Raw genomic sequence first — 23,175 nt, 5'->3', positions numbered from 1 at the left:
CTCTTGGATTCTATGGGTCAGAATTTTAAACAGGACACAAACATGAGAATGGTTCGTTTCTGTTCCATGATGCCTCAGGCCTCAGCTAGGAAGACTCAAACAGCTGGGGGTGACTCAATGCCTGGGAGCTGGAATCAGCTGGTGCCTTCATTCACATGGCTGGCACCTGGGCTGGGATGACTGAAAGCCTGGGCTCAGCTGGGATTGCTGACCGTAGTGCCTACATGTGGCCTCTCTATGTGCCTTGGGCTTCTTTACAACAAGGCAGTCTCAGAATAGGCAGGCTTCTTCCATGGCAGCCCAGGGCTCCAAGAGCTAGTGTTCCAGTTAAAAGGGTAGAAACTGCACTATCATTTATGATCTAGCCTTGGAAGCCATATAGCATTACATCTACTAGACTCTCTTGATTAAAGCAATCACAGACCTACTCAGATTCAAGGAATGAGATATAAACCCCACTTCTCTATAGGAAGGTGATATGGTTTAGCTTTGTGCCTCTATCCAAATCTCATCTTGAATTGTAATCCCCAGGTGTTAAGGGAGGAACCTGGTGGGAAGTGATTAAATCATGGGGGTGGTTTCCCCCATGCTGTTCTCATGATAGTGAGTGAGTTCTTACGAGATCTGATGTTTTTATAAGTATCAGGAAGTTCCTCCTTCATTCACTCTTCTCTTTCCTGCTGCCTTGTGAAGAAGGTGTCTGATTCCCCTTCTGCCATGATTGTAAGTTTCCGTGATTGTAAGTTTCTGCTATGACTGTAAGTTTCCTCCCCAGCCATGCAGAACCATGAGTCAATTAAACCTCTGTCTCCATAAAGTACGCAGTCTCAGGTATTTATAGCAATGAGAACTGACGAATATAGAGGGGTGTAAAACAATTGTTGTCATGTTTAAAAACTGCCACAACACTCTTGGCCTCAGGGTAGGAAAATCTCATGAGTCTCATGCTTCCCTTTGGGATGAATATGGCTTTCATGGCAGCTTTGTGGGTACCCATCCTTTCCATCCTAGGAAGGACCAGAAAAATGGGGTTGTCATCCTGCTAGCAGATGAATTAGTAACCACGGAAATGAGTCCAAGCTCATACTACTCACTGCATGACATCCAGTAAGTTGAGAGACAAGGTATTGCGGTATAGAAGGCGACTTTATTTCAGAAAGTCAACAAACTGAGAAGATGGTAAACTAATATCCTAAAGAAACATCCCAAGTTAAGAGAATTGTAGGCTCTTTTTATGTTGGGAAGGGGAAGAGAAAGGGGGATGAGATCAAGAGGTGATCAATGATCACACACATCTGGGTGGCAGTGAGGGTCCAAGGGGGTGTGGTGAAACTTCTTTGTCTTTGGTCAGGTCAGAATGCTCCTATAAATCATCTTTAACATAATATTGTTACTTATGTATACACCCTCCTTATCTCCTCAGGAGTTAATTTGGGGAAGGGACTATTAGCAACCTTGCTTTAAACTATAAACTAAATTTCTCCCACAGTTAGCTCAGCCTATGTGCAGAAATGAGCAAAAGCAGTTAACCCAAAATGTATCACCACAGGAGTGGGGTAGGAGTTTGCAGCAAAATGGACCTAGTTTTTGCTAAGCCTCCTTTTTCACTGCTACAACTTCACAGCTTCTCCCTGTGACTTTACCTTAGGGTGGTAAGTCTAATAAATCAGACCTGTCTCCTGATGTGATGGACTGACCAGTATCCAGTAATTCATGATCTTTTGCCTAATAAAAGGAACCACTACTATCAATCCTTTGCTAAGACAACTGCAAAAATCCTCTTACTACTGGTCCAGTTTCCATAGCTGTGCTCTTACAATGCATTCTTCAGAGCTGCCAGAGGGATTTTCAAAAATTATAAATCAGATGATTTCATCCCCCAATCTCCCAGCTTTTACTAGCCTATGACTTCCCATTGCACATAAAAGATACATTGCTTTTCATAGCCTTCAGGGCCCTTCATGATCTTGTTCTTGCCTACGTCTTTGATTTCATCTCCCTTGATTTTAACTCTGCTCCAGCTATACTGGTTCTCTTACTCTTCTTGGCATTCATCAGGCTTGTTCCCGCCTTAGGATCTTTGGACTTGCTTTAACCTTTTTCTGTAACACTCAGCCCCAGATGATGTTGTAGATAGATGTTACACATCATTCAAGTCTCAGCTCAAATGTCACCTCCTCAGAAAGCCCTTTCCTGTGCTCTCCAACTCCTGACTTATAATTTTATGACCTTGCTTTATTTTATTTTTTGCATTTATCCATATCTGCAATTATATTTTCTATTTACTAACTTATTTGCTTATTTTCTTTACTCAAGAGTATGGTCCATGAGAGTAAATAGTCTTCTTCATCTGATTGATCACTGTTCTGGTTATCTATTGCATGTGTAATGCAGCGCCCCAAAACTTAGCGGCGTAAAACAAAAAGTTATTATCTTTCATGGTCTTATAGGTTGACTTGGATTAGCTGGTGGTTCTTGCTTGGGTTGTCTCATGAGATTGCAGTCAGCTGTTGTCTGGGACTGCTGTCATCTGAAGGCTTGATTGAGATGGATGTCCAAGATGGCTCCCTCCAAGATTAGCATCCTGAGGCTGGCTGTTGGCTGAAAGCTCAGCTGGGGATATCAATAGGAGCACACATATGGCTTGGGCATCTCACAGCCTACTGGCTGAATTCTAAGAGGGAATGCTCCAAGAGGCAGGAAATGGAAGCTGCCAGGTCAGTTAAGGCTGCCCCCTGCAACTGGCACCATGTTACTTCTGTCATATTCTATTTATCAAAGCAGTCAGAAGACTTGCCCAGATTCAAGTGAGTAGAGAAGTAAGCTCTGCCTCTTGATGGGGGTTGCTAGGTCATATTACAGAAAAGTTGTGGGTTCAGAGATATTGGCATGACCATCTTTAGGAAATACAGTCTGCCACACAGTCTCTCCAACATCCTCGACAGTGTCAAATGTGTTGTAGGACACAATAAATATGTGTTGAAGTAGTAAATTACTCCTTGAGGGAGGAGGGAAAAAACTTTCTGCAGAAGAAAATTTCCAGTACACAGGTTGAAGCCATTTAATCTTTTTTAACCCTAGCCCTCAGCGTTGGATAATAAAAAATGGGCCGGGCGCGGTGGCTCAAGCCTGTAATCCCAGCACTTTGGGAGGCCGAGACGGGCAGATCACGAGGTCAGGAGATCGAGACCATCCTGCCTAACACGGTGAAACCCCGTCTCTACTAAAAAAAATTACGAAAAACTAGCCGGATGAGGTGGCGGGCGCCTGTAGTCCCAGCTACTAGGGAGGCTGAGGCAGGAGAACGGTGTGAACCCGGGAGGCAGAGCTTGCAGTGAGCTGAGATCCAGCCACTGCACTCCAGCCTGGGCGACAGAGCAAGACTCCATCTCAAAAAAAAAAAAAAAAAAGTACATAACTTACATCTTGCAGATTCTGCACCAAAACAGACTTTTCCTATGCATTCTGGGGGAAACCTGACTGTCAGCATCTATGTACTGGCCACTAGGGGCTGTTGAGAAAGAAGACTCTGGGGTGAGCTTGATCAAGGAATGTTGGATAAGACAATGAGCCCAGGGAAGGTTTGTGCAGCATGAAGTAAGGAATGTAGCTGGAAATAAAAGTTGGAATCAGTCAGAAAGGCAGGCTAAGGAGTTCAGCCTTTATCCTGAAGGCAGTGAAGAGCCAGTAGAATTTACACTCAAGGAAATAACTCAAAAAGTGCACTGTTCTAGGAAGAGTATTTGGTTTGGGGCTGGACCTGAGCCACTTCAAATAGAGAAGCTTTGCTTTTCATGGGTTTTTGTGCTGAGACCATGTGTATTCTTTTTTCTAATGAGGATTTGGTTTGAACAGTATTGCATGTATGCCACGAGGACCTTAATTGTGAGTTAGAAGAGAATGAGAGCTAAGAGAAGGCCACTGGATTTGGAAATGAGGAACTTGGTGGTTACATTGGTATAGGGAGTAAGATCTCTTTGGTTACTCTCAACAGAAACCAACTCTGGCTATTGTAAACCAAGAAGAAATTTATAAAAATGGTGTGGGGGATGTAGTGGGCATCCATTCTCCTTTCCTAATAATATCTTTAAGTTAGCCAGAGTTGAATTCTACTGCTTGCACCCAATAGCACTAATTGATTTAGTTTAGCTCTCAGAACTGAAGGGAAAGCTAAAAGAACACAGCTTGGAAAGAATGATAAAGTCAGAACTGAGTTCTTCCCAGGACACCTCTGAGTTAGCTCCATACATTTTCAGGTCTTTTATGATTCATTGCTCAAGATTACAGTTCTAGAAACAGTATCTGATTGGCCACTCTGCCTGGGGGTAGGGCAGACACTTTAATTGACAGTCTGCCTGGTCCCACCTGTCTTGGTTTGGAGGAAGAGTTATTTCCTCCAAAGCAAACTCAGGGTGGTTTATCAGAAAAAGGACAAACGGATGTGAGGTGACAAAACAAAACAGTCAGTATATCCAAAGAGAGGTTTCCATGGAATGAAAGGAAGTTTGACCGGGTCCAAAAGTCTAGCAGGAGAGGCCCATTGCATGATTAAAGACACCTTTTTTGTTCCTGGAAATTTCTTAAATATTCACCGTTAATTTATTTACAGTCATTTTAGAGTGGGCATGTCTACAGCTACCTGACATCACCTACCACTATAAACTTTTCCTTCTTCCCTTTCTGCTTCTTTTCTTTCTCCTCTTCCCTGATATATATATTTTTTACACTCATGAAGTCATGGACAAAACTTTGGATGCATCATCTATGTTAACTTCAGATAGAGCTGTGTAAATGTGTATAATATTGAAATAACCGGGACAACACAAGTAATTTGGCAAGAGTCTTCCCTCTGATTTACCGGCTGTGTTTCCTCCAGTAAGTCACTTTGCTTAGCTGAATCTCAGTTTCTTAACCTGTAAAATGGGAGTAATAATACTTAATCCATAAGACTGTTAAATAAATGTAAACTATCTTTCACCAAACACTATGTGCCCTCCTGGGGTCAGGTGAGCGCTGTGAATGGAAGTAGTTGCAGAGAGGGGGGATGGTGGTGGTAGGGATTATGGGAAACTGGGGGGAATGCTTCTCTCATAGAAAAAGAGTAGCTCTATTTAGGTTCTGGTTTTCAAAGTATGGTTCCCAGCCCTGCAGCACTGGCATCACCTGGAAACCTGTTAGAAATGCAAATTCTCAGGTCCCACCACAGACCTACTAATCAAAATTCTGGGAACGGGGATCCTGCAATCTGTATTTTAACAAGCCTTCCAAGTGATTCTGATGCATGCTTAGGCCGGGTGCAGTGGCTCACACCTGTAATCCCAGCATTTTGAGAGACCAAGGCGGGTAGATCACCTGAGGTCAGGAGTTCAAGACCAAGCTGGCCAATATGGTGAAACTCTGTCCCTACTAAAAATACAAAAATTAGCCGGGTGTAGTGGCACCTGTAATTGCAGCTACCAGGAAGACTGAGGCAGGAGAATCACTTGAACCTAGGAGGTGGGGTAAGGGAAGGGAAGGGGAGGAGAGGGGAGGGGAGGGGAGGAGAGGGGAGGGGCTGAGAGGGGAGGGAAGGGAAGCCTGGGGGACAGAGCAAAACTCAGTCTCAAAAAACCAAAAAACAACCAAATAATGATCTGATGCATGCTCAATTTTGAGACACGCTGCTCTAGCTGATGGTTGTTATATGTAAGATTGCAAGACTGTGTTGCCAGATCTTTTACTTTTTCCAAGAGAAGCTAGAGGTTTATTTTTATATGAAATTCCCTACTTTTAAATCTTGGCAACTAATTTAAAATTTCAAAACATACTGTGTAGTTAATAATGTATGTGCTCTAGCCAGATTTGCAACCTCTGATTTATGCTTTTTCCTTTAAACCTTATAATAATCTTATAAAACCCTTATAATCCTCCAAGACTGTTAGGATGATATACAGTTTATGCAGGAAGAAGATGCCGGTCAGAAAAGTGAAGTGTTTCTCTAAGTCACATAGCCAGAAAGTGGCCATGGATGCATTGTCCCTGATTGGGCATGGATGCATTTGGTTCTAAAGCCTCTGCCCTTTTAAATGATGTAAAGAGAATATATGTAACTATACCTAGCACAGAACTTGGCACCACAAAAGCTAAACATCTGATGCCATTGACTGATGAAAATTCCTTCCCCATCCTTCTGCCTGGCCCTGCCACCCTCCCTCAGTCTGCATTCCTGTAAGAGAGAGCCAATCAACAGGGTGCTCATAAGGGCCTGGGAGGGGCAAGGCTGGGCAATCTCCTGGCCCAGGGAGCTGAATAGGGCCGGGAAGAAAGCTGTTGGCAGCAGTGCCTAGGGCTGAATATACAGTAGCCAGCTGGGTCCACGGGCTAAAAATCGGCTGCTCACCCCAGTGTTCTCTTTGTGCCCTAACTGGATTTTACTAGCCTGCTATGGGCTGTGTCCCCGCCTGGCTCCTGCTCTTATTGTTGACTGAGCTCAGAGTAAATAGCCTTGGCCCCTCCCAACAACAGCATGTCCCCAGTCCCCAAGCTGAGCATGAGAAACCTGGGGAGGTGTTCTCAGCATCCATTTTGGGGATGGTGGCCAGATGTCCTCACATCACCAAACCCTACTCACCTGTCACTGTCATCCCAGCATTCACTGCCCCAGACTCACTCTAGCCTCCAGCAGCAAAGACCTCCTGGGGCTTCTAGAACCTCAAATCATTGGAGCAGGAAAGATGTTCGAAGGCACTTCTTGTCTAACTCCCTGGGTAACTCTGTTTTGGCACTTAACACCCTGGATTCTAAAACTTGATTTATACTTATCGGTCTCCTCCATCACGGGAGACACTTATTTCCGGAGCACCCACGGCCATTGATCCAGTACCTCTCACGGGTCAGGCCTGGAGTCCCTGTGTCAATCGTGTGGATCTACTCAATGCTCCCAGTGAGTACATGGTTGTTCCATGGCAGGAACATTGCATTTGTGTTCTCACTGAAGTCCCACATAGGTGTCATTTTCACTGATGGTGTGGCAGCTCAGATCCGGGAAAGGATTCATTCTAGAGCCCTCAGGTGGGAAGTGGTGGAGGTGGGAGTCAGACCCCAGACTCTGTCACCCCTTCAAGACCAGTGCTGGAGGGCCCCTTTTGACGACTTTCTCTTCACCAAGCGTCTTGACCTGCATATGTTACACAGTAGGCAGCCAGTGAATATTTACAATGGAATGGAAAAAACGAGTGCCTGGAGGGAGACACCTGGGTTCAAAACCTTATTTGTACAGCTTTGCAGGGGACCTTGTGGTGGAGGTGCGGTCCTAAATCCCTGAACACCCAGTTCCTTTGTCATATACAGCTGATAACAGTAACTCTCCGGTCAGAGGTTTGCTGGGATGATTCCTTGAGACAAGGAGCACAGAGCCTGGCACAGTCAGCCCTGATCAGGGGCCGGTAGGACAAAGAAAGGGCGGCAGAAACACACACCCAAATGGCTTGAGACTGGTAGGTGCTTCACCTTCCTGGGCCTGTTTCTGGTGAGGAGGGTTTGTTTATCAATAATAAGTGCTACTTCTGTAGACCCTACTATGTGCTCTGTATCACTACCCTAGCCCTCCATCAAGGGGGATCTGCCCTCTCATCTGGCTAACCCCAAATAGAACCCTTTAACTCGAATGCTCTACTGCTTCCCTGCGGGCCCTGCCCCATCCGCCTCAACCCCCGACTGGGGACACTCTGGAGAAACCTCGGAGTCTTGGAATAGAAACCCAGGAGCCCTGAGCCTTGGCCCTCAGGCCCCAGGAGGGAGGTCAGGAGGGAGGAGTGGACAAGGGTCCGGCCGCAGCCGGTCATGTCCTGGAAGCTGCTTTAAGTTCCTGGTTCCCACCGGGGCCAAGAGTGATACCTGATCCTGGGGGATTGTGAAATGACCTCAGGTGGCAGCCCGCCCCCGGGGCCTGCGAAGCCCTCCACCCTCCCCTTCCCCGCTCAGCTCCACCCCTACCCCACGCCCCCTCCCGCGCGCGCGGTTAAATCCCCGCACCTGAGCAGCGGCTCACACCTGCACCCCGCCCCGGCATAGCACCATGCCTGCCTGTCGCCTAGGCTCGCTAGCCGCGGCCCTCCTTGGCCTGCTGCTGTTTGGCTTTACCCTAGTCCCAGGTGAGTGGGGCGGGGAGACGCCCAGCGCCCAGAGGGGCCGAGCCACGAGCTCCAGGATGGAGCCAGGCGGAGGCGTAGCCTCTGGAGGCCGGGGAAGTGGGAATTCCTGGGTCGGAAGTGGCGGAGACCCTTGGAGCCTAGGGTGTGGGGTCCAATGTGCTGGAGGTGGAGAGACCACTGATGGCTGAAATTTGGGAGGGTTCTGTGCTGAACGAAGACACTCCGTGGCTGCAGTGGGCTGGGGGTGGGGGCTGCTCTGCCTCGACCGCGGAAGCTCCTAGACACTCAGCTGTGCCGGGTCCCCTAGGGCTGAGATCCGAGGGCCCCGACGCCAAGGGTTAGGAAGCTCTGGTATTCCCAGGGGCTAGGGAATCCTCCTGGTCTGGAAGTGGGAGTCTCTGGGGGCAGTAAGGGGACTCCTAGGGCCAGAGACTGAGAATTCCTTGGAGTTAAGCTTTGGAGCAGGAGGTGGCCATCCTCTGGGGCTGGCGCTACGCCCCACCCTCCACTGTCACGGGCCTGCCCTTCCAGGCACAGGAGCAGAGAAGACGGGCGTGTGCCCCAAGCTCCAGGCGGACCAGAACTGCACGCAGGAGTGCGTCTCGGACAGCGAATGCGCGGACAACCTCAAGTGCTGCAGCGCGGGCTGCGCCACCTTCTGCTCTCTGCCCAATGGTAACTCCACCACGGCCGAGCGGGGATGGGGCGGGGCTGCGCTGGGCTGGGAGGAGGCGGGAGGGCCTGGGTTCCGGGAACAGGGGCGCCCCAGGACCCGGGGACCCCCGGGAAAGTCAAGACGGATGAAACCAGATCCGCCAGTGCTCTCCCTCGCACGGTCCCGGGGGAGACAAAGGCGTCGTTGAAGCGCAGCCAAGTGGGGGTCCCCACCCCTAGCTGGATTCGAGTCTCTGGTGCATGACGGGCTTCCGGGCACGCACAGCCGAGACATTGTTCCCCGCGGCCTGTGGACCCGGGGCCGCAGTTTCCTTCTCGGACTGGCCGGAGCCTGCCCTGCGGGAAAGCCCGGAGCCTGGGGCTCTCACATCTCCTCTTGGAGTCCCTCCCTGGGGGAAAGACGGGGAGGGCCTGGCCTGGCAAGATTTTCCCCAATTCCTCTGTCCAGGTGGAAGGGAACTTTACAGATTTAGGAAAGTGTCCCGCTCATCTTAAAGATGTGGAAGGGAGCATCGGCGAGAAAAAAATTGTTCTTGCCCAAGGTCACACGGCCATCCCATGGCTGCAGGAGTCATAGTGAGGGTTCAGCTTTTGCCTTTCGGGCCAGCTGGCTGAGTGATTTGAAGAAAGCGAGGAATCCTCCCCGGACACCGTATCGCCCTTTGTTGTCTTTCAGTCAATCGCTTCCACTCTAAGGATTGAGTGAGCGCGAGCTGGGGACTCCTTCAAAGGTGCTTGCTGGAGCTGCAGCGTCTCCACCAGGCTGATCAGAGCAGGGGGTGGCTTAGGCAGCATGGAACCTCAGCTTCTCGTTCTCCAGAGGGAACTGCTGAGTATTAGAGGCAGGGATAGGACCTGGAGAGAACCAAGGTACTGTAATGATGTTCTTTCCCAGAATACAGTCCCTGTGACTTTTCCTCTTTGTTATTTCCCTGAAGATGTCAGCACAGGCTGGGAAAGTTTGTAATACGGTGACCCCCAGACACCGACCAGCAGGGAAGTGGTAAGTGGAGGGGGACTGGCAGCCCACCAAGGGCAGCTTCAAGGTCAGGAGTCCCCTCCTCTGGGCCAGGGAGAGGAGGACCAGAAGGAGAGGAAGATTTGGAGAGAAAGCAGGCAGCAGGCAGATGAGAGAGGTGGAGGAGCAAAGGAGGGAGTCTTTGCTGTTTGATGGATGAAGAATTTGTTCCCTTATCTCAGATGGACAGACTGAGGCAGGAAGAGGGACAAGGTCAGATGGCCTCCTGTGCCAGGGAGGAAGCTTGGAGGTTTGAATCCTAGTTCTGCCATTTTCTAGTTGTGTGATCCTGAGCATGTTGTTTTACCTCTCTGAGCCTCTGCTCTAAAGTGGGAATAATTCCAAATTCTATAGGATTGTCATGAGGACTAAATGAAATAATGCATGTAAAGTGTCTATTAGTGGGAAGATACTCCATACACAGTGACTTGTTTTGATCATAAATGGTTCCCTATTTATTCCCAGGACAGCCCAATATTGAAGGCTCCTACTCCTTTCAAGAGAATGAATTTCTTTGTATTAGGAAGTCAAGACTGTCGGCAACTTTTTAATTTTTTTTTTTTTTTTGTATTATACTTTAAGTTCTGGGGTACATGTGCAGAACGTGCAGGTTTGTTACATAGGTATACATGTGCCATGGTGGTTTGCTGCATCCATCAACCCGTCATCTACATTAGGTATTTCTTCTAATGCTATCCCTCCCCTAACCCCCAACCTCCCTGACAGGCCCTGGTGTGTGATGTTCCCCTCCCTGTGTCCATGTGTTCTCATTGTTCAACTCCCACTTATGAGAACATGCAGTGTTTGGTTTTCTGTTCTTGTGTTAGTTTGCTGAGAATGATGATTTCCAGCTTCATCCATGTCTCTGCAAAGGATGTGAACTCATCATTTGTTATGGCTGCATAGTATTCCATGGTGTATACGTGCCACATTTTCTTTATCCAGTCTATCATTGATGGGCATTTGGGTTGGTTCCAAGTCTTTGCTATTGTGAACAGTGCTGCAATAAACATACATGTGCACGTGTCTTTATTGTCAAATGATTTATAATCCTTTGGGTATATAGCCAGTAATGGGATTGCTGGGTCAAATGTTATTTCTTGTCCTAGATCCTTAAGAATCATCACACTCTCTTCCACAATGGTTGAACTAATTTACACTCCCACCAACAGTGTAAAAGCGTTCCTATTTCTCCACATCCTCTCCAGCATCTGTTGTTTCCTGACTTTTTAAGGATCTCCATTCTAACTGGTGTGAGATAGTATCTCATTGTTGTTTTGATTTGCATTTCTCTAATGACCAGTGATGATGAGCTTTTTTCGTTTGTTGGCTGCATAAATGTCTTCTTTTGAGAAGTGTCCGTTCATATCCTTTGCCCACATTTTGATGGGGTTTTTTTCTTGTAAATTTGTTTGAGTTTCTTGTAGATTCTGTATATTAACCCTTTGTCAGATGGATAGATTGCAAAAATTTTCTCCCAATCTGTAGGCTGCCTGTTCGATCTGATGCTAGTTTTTTTTTGTTTTTTTTTTTTTTTTTTTGTTTTTTTTTGCTGTGCAGAAGCTCTTTAGTTTAATTAGATCCCATTTGTCAATTTTGGCTTTTGTTGCCATTGCTTTTGGTGTTTTAGTCATGAAGCCTTTGCCCATGCCTATGTCCTGAATGGTATTGCCTAGGTTTTCCTCTAGGGTTTTAATGGTTTTAGGTCTTACATTTAAGTCTTTAATCCATCTTGAGTTAATTTTTGTATAAGGTATAAGGAAGGGGTCCAGTTTAACTTTTCTGCGTATGGCTAGCCAGTTTTCCCAACACCATTTATTAAATAGGGAATCCTTTCTCCATTGCTTGTTTTTGTCAGGTTTGTCAAAGATCAGATGGTTGTAGATGTGTAGTGTTATTTCTGAGGCCTCTGTTCTGTTCCATTGGTCTATATATCTGTTTTGGTACCAGTATCATGCTGTTTCAGTTACTGTAGCCTCGTAGTATAGTTTGAAGTCAGTTAGCGTGATGCCTCCAGCTTTGTTCTTTTTGTTTAGGATTGTCTTGGCTATGTGGGCTTTTATTCCATATGAAATTTAAAGTCGTTTTTTTCTAATTCTGTGAAGAAAGTCAGTGGTAGCTTGATGGGGATAGCATTTAATCTATAAATTACTTTGGGCAGTATAGCCATTTTCATGATATTGATTCTTCTTATCCATGAGTGTGGATTGTTTTTCCATTTGTTTGTATCCTCTCTTATTTCATTGAGCAGTGGTTTGTAGTGCTCCTTGAAGAGGTCCTTCACCTCCCTTGTAAGTTATATTCCTGGTATTTTATTCTCTTTGTAGCAATTGCGAATGGGAATTCACTCATGATTTGGCTCTGTCTGTCTATTATTGGTGTATAGGAATGCTTGTGATTTTTGCACATTGATTTTGTATCCTGAGACTTTACTGAAGTTGCTTATCAGCTTAAGGAGATTTTGGGCTGAGACAATAGGGTTTTCTAAATATACAATCATTTCATCTGCAAACAGGGACAATTTGACTTCCTTTTTTCTTAATTGAATACCCTTTATTTCTTTCTCTTGACTGATTGCCCTGGCCAGAATTTCCAATACTATGTTGAATAGGAGTGGTGAGAGAGAGCATCCCTGTCTTGCATCAGTTTTCAAAGGGAATGCTTCCAGCTTTTGCCCATTTGGTATGATGCTGGCTGTGGGTTTGTCATAAATAACTCTTATTATTTTGAGATACATTCCATCAACACCTAGTTTATTGAGTGTTTTAGCTTGAAGTCTTGCATCCCAGGGATGAAGCCAACTTGATCGTGGTGGATAAGCTTTTCGATATGCTGCTGGATTCGGTTTGCTAGTATTTGATTGAGGATTTTCGCATTGATGTTCATCAGGGATATTGACTTGAATTTTTGTTTTTGTTTTTGTTGTGTCTTTGCCAGGTTTTGGTATCGGGATGATGCTGGCCTCATAAAATGAGTTGGGGAGGAGTCCCACTTTTTCTGTTGTTTGGAATAGCTTCAGAAGGAATGGTACCAGCAACTCCTCTTTGTACCTCTGGTAGAATTCGGCTGTGAATCCATCTGGTCCCAGACTTTTTTTTTACTGCCTCAATTTTGGAACTTGTTATTGGTCGATTCAGGGATTCGACTTCATCCTGGTTTAGACTTGGGAGGGTGTATGTGTCCAGGAATTTATCCATTTCTTCTAGGTTTTCTAGTTTATTTGTGCAGAGATGTTCATAATATTCTTTGATGGTAGATTGTATTTCTGTGGGATCAGTGGTGATATCCCCTTTGTCATTTTTTATTGTGTCTCTTTGATTCTTTTCTTTTTTCTTCTTTATTAATCTGGCTAGCAGTCTATTTTGTTGATGTTTTTCAAAAAACCAGCTTGTGGATTCATTTATTTTTTTTTTGAAGGATTTTTCATGTCTCTATCTCCTTCAGTTCTGCTCTGATCTTAGTTATTTCTTGTCTTCTGCTAGCTTTTGAATTTGTTTGTTCTTGCTTCTCTAGTTCTTTTAATTGTGATGTCAGGGTGTCGATTTTGGATCTTTCCTGCTTTCCCTTGTGGGCATTTAGTGCTATAAATTTCCTTCTAAGCACTGCTTTAGCTGTGTCTCAGAGATTCTGGTATGTTGTGTCTTTGTTCTCATTGGTTTCAAAGAACTTATTTATTTCTGCCTTAATTTTGTTATTTACCTAGTAGTCATTCAGGAGCAGGTTGTTCAGTTTCCATGTAGTTGTGCAGTTTTGAGTGAGTTTCTTAATCCTGAGTTCTAATTTGATGGCACTGTGGTCTGAGAGACTGTTTGTTATGATTTCCGTTCTTTTGTATTTGCTAAGTAGTGTTTTACTTCCAATTATGTGGTCAGTTGTAGAATAAGTGCGATGTGGTGCTGAGGAGAATGTATATTCTGTTGATTTGGTGTGGAGAGTTCTGTAGATGTCTATTAGGTCCACTTGGTCCAGAGCTGAGTTCAAGTCCTAGATATCTTTGTTAATTTTCTGTCTCATTAATCTGTCTAATATTGACAGTGGGGGTTAAAGTTTTCCACTATTATTGTGTGGGAGTCTAAGTCTCTTTGCAGGTCTCTAAGAACTTGCTTTATGAATCAGGATGCTCCTGTATTGGGTGCATATATATTTAGGATAGTTAGCTCTTCTTGTTGCATTGATCCCTTTACCATTGTGTAATGTCCTTCTTTGTCTCCTTTGATCTTTGTTGGTTTAAACTCTGTTTTATCAGAGAATAGGATTGCAACTGCTGCCTTTTTTTTTTTTTTTTTTTTTTGCTGTCCATTTGCTTGGTTAATGTTACTGCATCCCTTTATTTTTAGCCGATGTGTCTTTGCACGTGAGATGGTCTCCTGAATACAGCACACCGATGGGTCTTGACTCTTTATCCAATTTGCCAGTCTTTGTCTTTTAATTGGGGCATTTAGCCTGTTTACATTTAAGGTTAATATTATTATATGTGAATTTGATCCTGTCGTTATGATGCTAACTGGTTATTTTGTCCATTAGTTGATGCAGTTTCTTCATAGCGTTGATGGTCTTTACAATTGGGTATATTTTTGCAGTTGCTGATACCAGTTGTTTCTTTCCATGTTTAGTGCTCCCTTCAGGAGGCCTTGTAAGGCAGGCCTTTTGGTAACAAAATCTCTCAGCATTTGTTTGTCTATATAGGATTTTATTTCTCCTTCACTTATGAAGCTTACTTTGGCTGGATATGAAATTCTGGGTTGAAAATTCTTTCCTTTAAGAATATTGAATATTGACCCCCACTCTCTTCTGGCTTGTAGGGTTTCTGTAGAGAGATCTGCTGTTAGTCTGATGGGCTTCCCATAGTGGGTAATCCGACCTTTCTCTCTGGATGCCCTTAACATTTTTTTCTTCATTTCAGCCTTGGGGAATCTGATGATTATGTGTCTTGGGGTTGTTCTTCTCAAGGAGTATCATTGTGGTGTTCTCTGTATTTCCTGAATTTGAATGTTGACCTGTCTTGCTAGGTTGGGGAAGTTCTCCTGGATAACATTCTGAAGAGTGTTTTCCAACTCGGTTCCATTCTCCCCGTCACTTTCAGGTACACCAATCAAACATAGGTTTGGTCTTTTCACATAGTCCCATATTTCTTGGAGGCTTTGTTCATTCTTTTTCATTATTTTTTCTCTAATCTTGTCTTCATGCTTTATTTCATTAAGTTGATCTTCAATCTCTGATATTCTTCTTCCGCTTGATCAATTCGGCTATTGATACTTGTGTAGGCTTCATGAAGTTCTTGTGCTGTGTTTTTCAGCTCCATCAGGTCATTTATGTTCTTCTCTAAACTGTTTACTGTAGTTAGCAATTCCTCTAACCTTTTTCCAAGGTTCTTAGCTTTCTTGCATTGGGGTTAGAACATGCTTCTTTAGCTTGGAGGAATTTGTTATTACCCACCTTCTGAAGCCTGCTTCTGTCAATTCGTCAAACTCATTCTCCATCCAGTTTTGTTCCCTTACTGGCGAGGAGTTGTGATCCTTTGGAGGAGAGGAGGTGTTCTGGTGTTTGGAATTTTCAGCCTTTTTGTGTGGTTTCTCCCCATCTTCATGGATTTATCTACCTTTGGTCTTTGATGGTGATGACCTTTGGATGGGATTTCTGAGTGGACGTTGTTTTTGTTGATGTTGATGCTATTCCTTTCTGTTTGTTAGTTTTCCTTCTAACAGGCCCCTCAGCTGCAGGTCTGTTGGAGTTTGCTGGAGGTCCACTCCAGACCCTGTTTGCCTGGCTATCACCAGCGGAGGCTGCAGAACAGCAAAGATTGCTGCCTGTTCCTTCCTCTGGAAGCTTTGTCCCAGAGGGACACCTGCCAGATGCCAGCTGGAGCTCTCCTGTATGAGGTGTCAGTCAGCCCCTGCTGGAAGGTATCTCTCAGTCAGGAGACACAGAAGTCAGGGACTCACTTGAGGAGGCAGTCTGACCCTTAGCAGAGCTCGAATACTGTGCTGGGAGATCATCTGCTCTCTTCAGAACCGGCAGGCAGGCTGAAGTCATGCCCACAGCTGCCCCTTCCCCCAGGTGCTCTGTCCCAGGGAGATAGGAGTTTTATCTATAAGCCCCTGACTAAGGCTGCTGCCTTTTTTTCAGAGATGCCCTGCCCAGAGAGGAGGAATCTAGAGAGGCAGTCTGGCTACAGCGGCTTTGCCAAGCTGCACTGGGCCCTGCCCAGTTTGAATTTCCGGGTGGCTTTGTTTACTCTGTGAGGGGAAAACTGCCTACTCAAGCCTCAGTAATGGTGGATGCCCCACCCCCAACCAAGCTCAAGAGTCCCAGGTTGACTTCAGATTGCTGTGCTGGCAGCGAGAATTTTAAGCCAGTGGATCTTAGCTTGCTGTGCTCTGTCGGGGTGGGATCCACTGAACTAGACCACTTGGCTCCCTGGCTTCAGCCCCCTTTCCGGGGGAGTGAATGGTTCTGTCTCACTGGCATTCCAGGCGCCACTGGAGTATGAAAGAAAAAAAAATAAATCCTGCAGCTAGCTCAGTGTCTGCCCAAATGGCCACCCAGTTTTGTGCTTGAAACCCAGGGCCCTGGTGGTGTAGGCACCCGAGGGAATCTCTTGGTCTGTGGGTTGCGAAGACTGTGGGAAAAGCATAGTATCTGCTCCAGAGTGCACCATTCCTCATGGCACAGTCCCTCACAGCTTCCCTTGGCTAGGGGAGGGAGTTCCCTGACCCCTTGGGTTTCCCAGGTGAGGTGACACCCTACCCTGCCTCTGCTTGCCCTCTATGGGCTGCACCCACTGTCTAACCAGTCCCAATGAGATGAGCCATGTACCTCAGTTGAAAATGCAGAAATCACCTGCCTTCTGCGTTGATCTCACTGGGAGCTGCAGACTGGATATCCGGCCATCTTGAAAGCTGAACCTAAATCTTTTTTTTTTTTTTTTTTTTAAGATGGAGTCTCGCTCTGTCGCCCAGACTGGAGTGCAGTGGCATGATCTTGGCTCACTACAACCTCCATCCTCCTGGGTGCAAGAGATTCTTCTGCCTCAGCCTTCCAAGTAGCTGGGATTACAGGTGCATGCCACCATGCCCAGCTAATTTTTTTGTATTTTTAGTACATGGGGGGGGGTCTCGAAGTCCTGACTTCCAATGATCCACCCGCCTCAGCTTCCCAAAGTGTGGGATTACAGGCGTGAGCCACCACACCCGGTGATCTGTCGGCCGCTTTCATTGTCCTCTGTAGCTAATCACCCAACTCTGTGCCTGTGTTTTACAACAAAAACCTGCACGTTTATAGCAGCTTTATTTATAATTGCCGAAAGTTGGAAGCAACCAAGATGTCCCTCAGTTGACGAATGGATTTGCCTGGGCCTGGCTCCCCTCTATCTAACCAGGAAGTGGAGTGTGATTGTGTGTGTGTGTGTGTGTGTGTGTGTGTTAGTGGAAGGATGTGTGGTTTCTCTCTGCATGGATGAATGAGTGTATTTGGAGGGTCACAGTGCTGAGAGACTGTAACTGGGATTAGGTTTATGGGTATGAGTGAAGATTATAAGTGTGTAACCCCTCACATGTGTACTGTACTTTATACTTTAAGTGGCAGCATAGTGCTTAACCATGGCAGCAGCGGTTAATGCATAGACTCTGGAGCTAGATTTCTTGGGGTTCAAATTCTGCCTCAATTCTGTGTGACCTTAGGCAAATTACTTAACTTCTCAGTGCCTCAGTTTCCTCACTTGTAACACGAGGAAATATTAACAGATCCCTCCCCCTCTTTTAGGATTATTTTGAGAATTAGAAGAGTTAATATATGTTAGGGGCTTAACATAATACCTGGCATGTAGTAAGAGCTAATTAAGTGTTCACTGTTATAATTTCTCATTATAACTACAGAGTATTTTGATATTTCAGGGAGAAATAATATGTTTGTTTCCACTGCTTTCACAACCCTGTGTTGTAATTAGCACTGGTTCCGCTGACACCCAAAGACACAGAGGCTCTGGGAGATTTCTGGCTCTAGGCCATAAAGTCCCACAAAGACAGAGTTGGGACTCAAGCTGAGGTCCTGTGATTCCATTGGGGAGCAGGAAGAGGGATTTGCAGGTGATCTTTCTGGGCCTCCTTAGGTGCCCAAGATGGACTCAGCCAGGCAGCTCTGCTGTATGTGAAGCCAAGTGAGGGGCAGTAGGGGGAGCATGCTGCAAGTACAACTTAACCTCCCTGTATCCCCTCTGCCCACTTACCCTTACTCCTTTTTCTACCCAGATAAGGAGGGTTCCTGCCCCCGGGTGAACAGGAACTTCCCCCAGCTCGGCCTCTGTCGGGACCAGTGCCAGGTGGACAGCCAGTGTCCTGGCCGGATGAAATGCTGCCACAATGGCTGTGGGAAAGTGTCCTGTGTCACTCCCAATTTCTGAGGTAGGTGAATGGGAGACAGAAAGCACATTGATGGCCAGGTGTTGTGGGAAACAGGAGAAAACGTCACCCAGGCAGAGGTGAAGGGAGGTTAGTTGCAGAGAGAGTTGGGAAAGGTATACCAGAGGGGTGACCCTCAGCCTGTTCTAAAAGAAGAGTGAAAGGTGGGCAGTCTGATGAGCTGCATGGGGAGGCTGTCTCAGGTGGAGGGAACAGAATAAGCAAGAGCTTGGCCAGGTATGGTGGCTCACGCCTGTAATCCCAGCACTTTGGGAGGCTGAGGTGGGCGGATCACCTGAGGTCAGGAGTTCAAGACCAGCCTGACCAACATGGATAAACCCCATCTCTACTAAAAAATACCCCCCCAAAAAACCAAAAAAACCAAAAAAAAAAAAAAAACAAAAAACCTTTATGGGCTTGGTGGTGGGTGCCTGTAATCCCAGCTACTCAGGAGGCTGAGGCAGGAGAATTGCTTGAACCTGGGAGACAGAGGTTTTGGTGAGTCGAGATGTCACCATTGCACTCCAGCCTGGGCAACAAGAGCGAAACTCCATCTCAAATTTAAAAAAAAAAAAAAGCAAGAGCTTGGTCGTACCCTTGGGCTGAAATCTTGTGGTTGTCATGTGCTACTTTTAACAATTTCTCAGCAAAGGAATCTGAAGATAACTGATAGAATTCAATAGTGCACAGGTGAGCAACTGAAGCCCAGAGAGGGGGTGTGCTCTTGGTGCCCGAGAGGGAACCGTGGTTTCTCTAAACTAAGCTATGGTCTCCCTGAAGCCAGAGCTCTCAGACGCCAACTGCATGGATAGGCTTTGCAGTCAAGAAGACCCAGGTTCAAATGTTAGCTCTGACACTTACCTAGCCTTTCACCTCCCTGAGTCACAGTTATCTTGGTTATAAAATGCAGCTAAATAAGATCTAGTGGATCAGATAATCCCATTTAAACCTAAGGAATGAAGGCATGGCAGAACTTCCTAATAGTAGAGGGATTCTTAGGGAAAGAAATGGCCAAGGTGCCTCAGGAAGGCCACAGTGGACATCCGGGACCACAGTATACCCAGGTGCCTGCTAGGGATGGTCTGAAGGAGAAGAGTATGTCTAGAGTCTGTAGAAAATGCAAGCAGGCCCCCCCAGAAGGTGAGGCTTTGCTGCATGGGTGTGTGGGATGGGGTGGGGTCAAGGAGCTGGTCTAGGATTTAAGCTGCAGGTACTCTTGCCTAATCTAATGGATATTGTTGTCGATGGTGTTGTTGTGATTTTCTTCCTCCAGCTCCAGCCACCACCAGGCTGAGCAGTGGGGAGAGAAAGTTTCTGCCTGGCCCTGCATCTGGTTCCAGCCCACCTGCCCTCCCCTTTTTCTGACCTCTGTATTCCCTCCTGGGCTGACCACAGCTTCTCCCTTTTCCAACCAATAAAGTAACCACTTTCAGCACGTTCTGTCTCTGTCTCCCCTGAGTTGGGCTGAGGTGGGTGGGCAAGTGTTGAGGGTGTGACCAGATCATCCAGGCATGAAAGAGACTGGTAGGTGTTAGACTCTCCTGGCGGATCCTTGCACCAACCCTGTGAATCTGGTCATTATTCCTCCAGGGGGATGGATGAGAAAACAGAGGCTCAGACGGGTGGTGGGATGCTTCCAAAGTCACTCAGATTCATTGCTGGGGGTGCTGATAATAGCAGCAGCATGTACCAGGTGCCAGACACGGTGCTGGGAGGTTTGCTTATGAGATCCTCTGGCTCCTCAAAACAGTCCCCAGAGTGGTAAACAACATACCCCTGTCATAGACCTGGACTCCATGAGGTTACTTGCCAGTGGCCACACAGAAAGATGGCAAAGCCAGGATCCTCTCTTGTTGATACTTTAAATCAAAGTTTTATTTTATATAAGTAATATAGTCATATGCATCAAAACTCAAAAGATTAAGAAAAGATATACAATGAAAAGTGTCTTTCACCCTTTACCCCCTGCCTCCACCTTCCACCCCAGCCACCAAGTTGTTTTCTATGGAGACAACAATTGTTCTCAGTTTCTTGTGTTTCTTTTCAGATGTGTATCCCCAACTCTCAATCCTTTCTCTCTCCCTTCTCTGTTTCTTCCTCTTTTCCTTTCTATTCCCCCTCTATGCCTCACTCTATTCTTTCTCTCTCCTCTATTCCTTCCTCTCCATCCTCTCTCTCCATGCCCCCTCTCTTAATGCCCCTCTGTCTATGTACATTCCTCTCTCTATCCCCTTCTCTCCTCACTCCCTATCTCTATCAGAGTAGGTAGACATGAGCAGGACAAGAGAGGGCTCCCCCTCACACACCCAGGAATGTCGGCTGACTATCAGGTGATGGTCGGGTAGTGGTTAAACTGTCTCTCTAACATGATCATTGGGCTGGGCGCAGTGGCTCATGCCTGTAATCCCAGCACTTTGGGAGCCCGAGGCGGGTGGATCACCTTAGATCAGGAGTTTGAGACCAGCCTGGCCAACATGGCCAAACCCCATCTCTACTAAAAATACAAAAATTAGCCAGGCATGGTGGCATGCACCTGTAATCCCAGCTATTCTGGAGGCTGAGGCAAGAGAACTGCTTGAACCCGGGAGGTGGAGTGAGCTCAGATCACACCACTGCACTCCAGCCTGGGTGACAGAGACTCCATCTTTTTTCTTTAAAATAAAAAAAATTACAAATAAAAGTTTTCTTGGCTCTGAAAAACAAAGATCAGCAACATTTTAAGTAAAAAGTAATAAAAAGGATTATTTTAGTCTTCTATTAGTTCAGTCTATACAGTTAACACCTGTTCTGCTTGATATTCATGAACATTTCAGCTCTCCATGAGAGTCCTGAAAGTTTTCCCTTGATTCTCACGTCACAGTCTCCAAAGTTATCAGAAACCTGCGTTCAAGAGCACCTGTCAAAGTCCTATAGCTGATTATAAGCCACCTTTTGAAGAGAATCAAAACAAGACAATAATTGTCTGTGGGTGACAAAAAGTCATAGAACAGCCACTACTAAGGCCACAACTGACTAAGAATTTTGGTTACTTCTGTGGCATACAACAATTTTACACAAGTTATTAATTATATACACTAAGCCATATCAGAATTACAGGACTTTCCAATAATTTTGGAACACATACTAATAACATTTATACAAATACAGCCCAAAGAAAGCTAAACACCATTTCATATTTGACAATGCTTCCTATATGATTTTTATACCTAATAAGCCAAATGTGTCATTTTTGGACTTTAGGGGACCTAATAGCTATAAGATTAATTAGGGCAGAAAAAGACATAATTTATAACTTGGTTTTGGAAAGTTTGTTACTATCAAAGGTTTAAAACACTTGGTATTATAAAAGAATTGTAGGCCATCCTAAGTCATCTAGCCAAAATAACTCAAAAATTTTAAAAAGGCAAAAAACTTTATTCACGGAAAATCTTGTTCAAAAAAGAAAGCCAAATTTCGCCTTTGCATTAGTATACTATTAATATCAAACCCAATTCTTAGTAGAACCTTAGACAAATCTCTTCAGTTTTAATGTTTGACCCTAAGGTAAGATTCTCATAAATCTTATGACCCTTTATACATTTTTGTTAAAGAGCAGATCAGTGCTCCAAGAAAACCCTTTTGTGCTTTTATTCCAATGTTCAATTTACAAAAAAACTGAATACTATCACTTTAGCCAATATGTTCACACACAGAATTTCTTTTATAAGATTAATCTTTCACAAACCTATCACAACTTGCTCAAACCTTCAGCTTTATCCTATCTTACTTAAAACCTTTAACTCTCTAAACTAGTGTAGCCAAAAAACTCCCACATCTCCATGCCTTCTTATAATTTTTTACCGAAAACACATTTCATTTTCCTAACACACCTTGCATGTAAAACGTTTCTTTAGTAGTCTCAATTACATGTTACACTGTTAACTCTTAGCAACTTTTATTTTTGCTGAAAACCCCAATAAGTGAGTGATTTTTAATTATGTAGCAGGTGTGGAGCCTAAGATATGAGACAAAGATGCAGGTAAGGTCTCTTTCCAGCATAGTGAGGGGGCATCCCCAACTCCACATGTCCACAGGCCTTACCTAGAGTCTAATAGCTCAAAGAATAGCTCTTCTTTGACTTTTTAAAAGTCAAAGAAGCACGTCAAGATCTTAAAGCATTAGCAAACCTAATATCTGACCTAATTTAGACTAAATGTCTTTATTTTACCAACAATTTTTTAAACCGTCCTTATCTTCCAAAGCTTATTAAAGTCACGTGAACTAAAAGGCATTAGTTTTTATTTTCCTGACAAAATATTTGATTTAAGCACTTATTTTTAAGCCAATTAATCAGAGCTCCTTCATATATAAATGTCACACACAAAACACATATAAATATACAGACAGAAGAAGATCCAGTAGTTGTAAGATTTTTCATTGGGCAGTTTTTAAGTTTCTTAATTGGATTACTGGCTTCAGGGTGGGGTCCTTTGAGGAAGAGGGCTAAGAAAACATGCCATTTCTAGGGCCTAATAAGCAGATACAGATGGAAAGCAAAATAGATCCCCAAAAATTCAAGGTCATATTTTTATGCCAGATCCTGGATTTCCAAAAAAGAAACACTACAGAACAAGACAATGAATGATCTTACTGTGAGTTTCATTGCAAGACAACCCAGAGTCAATCGGCCCATTCTGTGATCAGCCTATCCCCCATGGAAGCCTTATCTCAGTGGTGGGGTGGGGGGTGGGGACATTTCCATACCTTCCAGGTGGCTGAGAGCATGCCTCTCTGATCCAAACGTGCAGAGAGCCAAGTATCCCCCCAAAACTGCCACTGGTCATGCCCAAAAGTGTATTTGCTACCTAGTTATTACACACAAAATCTCGCTCATAATGCGAAGTAATTTCTGATACTCTAAAAAGTAAAAAAGTCAGATAATGCAATGCAAAACAGAACAGAGCCTTAGCTTTTG

General features: G+C 45.1%; 3 protein-coding genes across 3 annotated transcripts in view; 2 read left to right on the top strand and 1 right to left on the bottom strand.

The window, feature by feature from the left end:
- The window catches only part of WFDC2 (WAP four-disulfide core domain 2), a 232,770-nt gene extending 213,114 nt beyond the window's left edge, over nt 1-19,656 (top strand). Inside the window, exons 2-5 of the mRNA XM_050806608.1 lie at nt 7,994-8,132; nt 8,664-8,807; nt 18,072-18,224; nt 19,495-19,656. Coding sequence (XP_050662565.1) covers nt 8,057-8,132; nt 8,664-8,807; nt 18,072-18,223 — 372 coding nt within the window. The 5' untranslated portion in view covers nt 7,994-8,056 and the 3' untranslated portion in view covers nt 18,224; nt 19,495-19,656. The remainder of the gene's footprint in view (nt 1-7,993; nt 8,133-8,663; nt 8,808-18,071; nt 18,225-19,494) is intronic.
- DNTTIP1 (deoxynucleotidyltransferase terminal interacting protein 1) overlaps nt 1-23,175 on the top strand; it is a 505,046-nt gene that overhangs the window by 209,236 nt on the left and 272,635 nt on the right. The window lies entirely within an intron of this gene.
- SDC4 (syndecan 4) overlaps nt 1-23,175 on the bottom strand; it is a 188,465-nt gene that overhangs the window by 144,518 nt on the left and 20,772 nt on the right. The gene's annotated exons all lie outside the window — the stretch shown is intronic.

The sequence above is a fragment of the Macaca thibetana genome, chromosome 10 (assembly GCF_024542745.1).
Source record: "Macaca thibetana thibetana isolate TM-01 chromosome 10, ASM2454274v1, whole genome shotgun sequence".
NCBI classification, from domain to species: domain Eukaryota; kingdom Metazoa; phylum Chordata; class Mammalia; order Primates; family Cercopithecidae; genus Macaca; species Macaca thibetana.
This window is presented reverse-complemented; position numbering and strand designations above follow the sequence as displayed.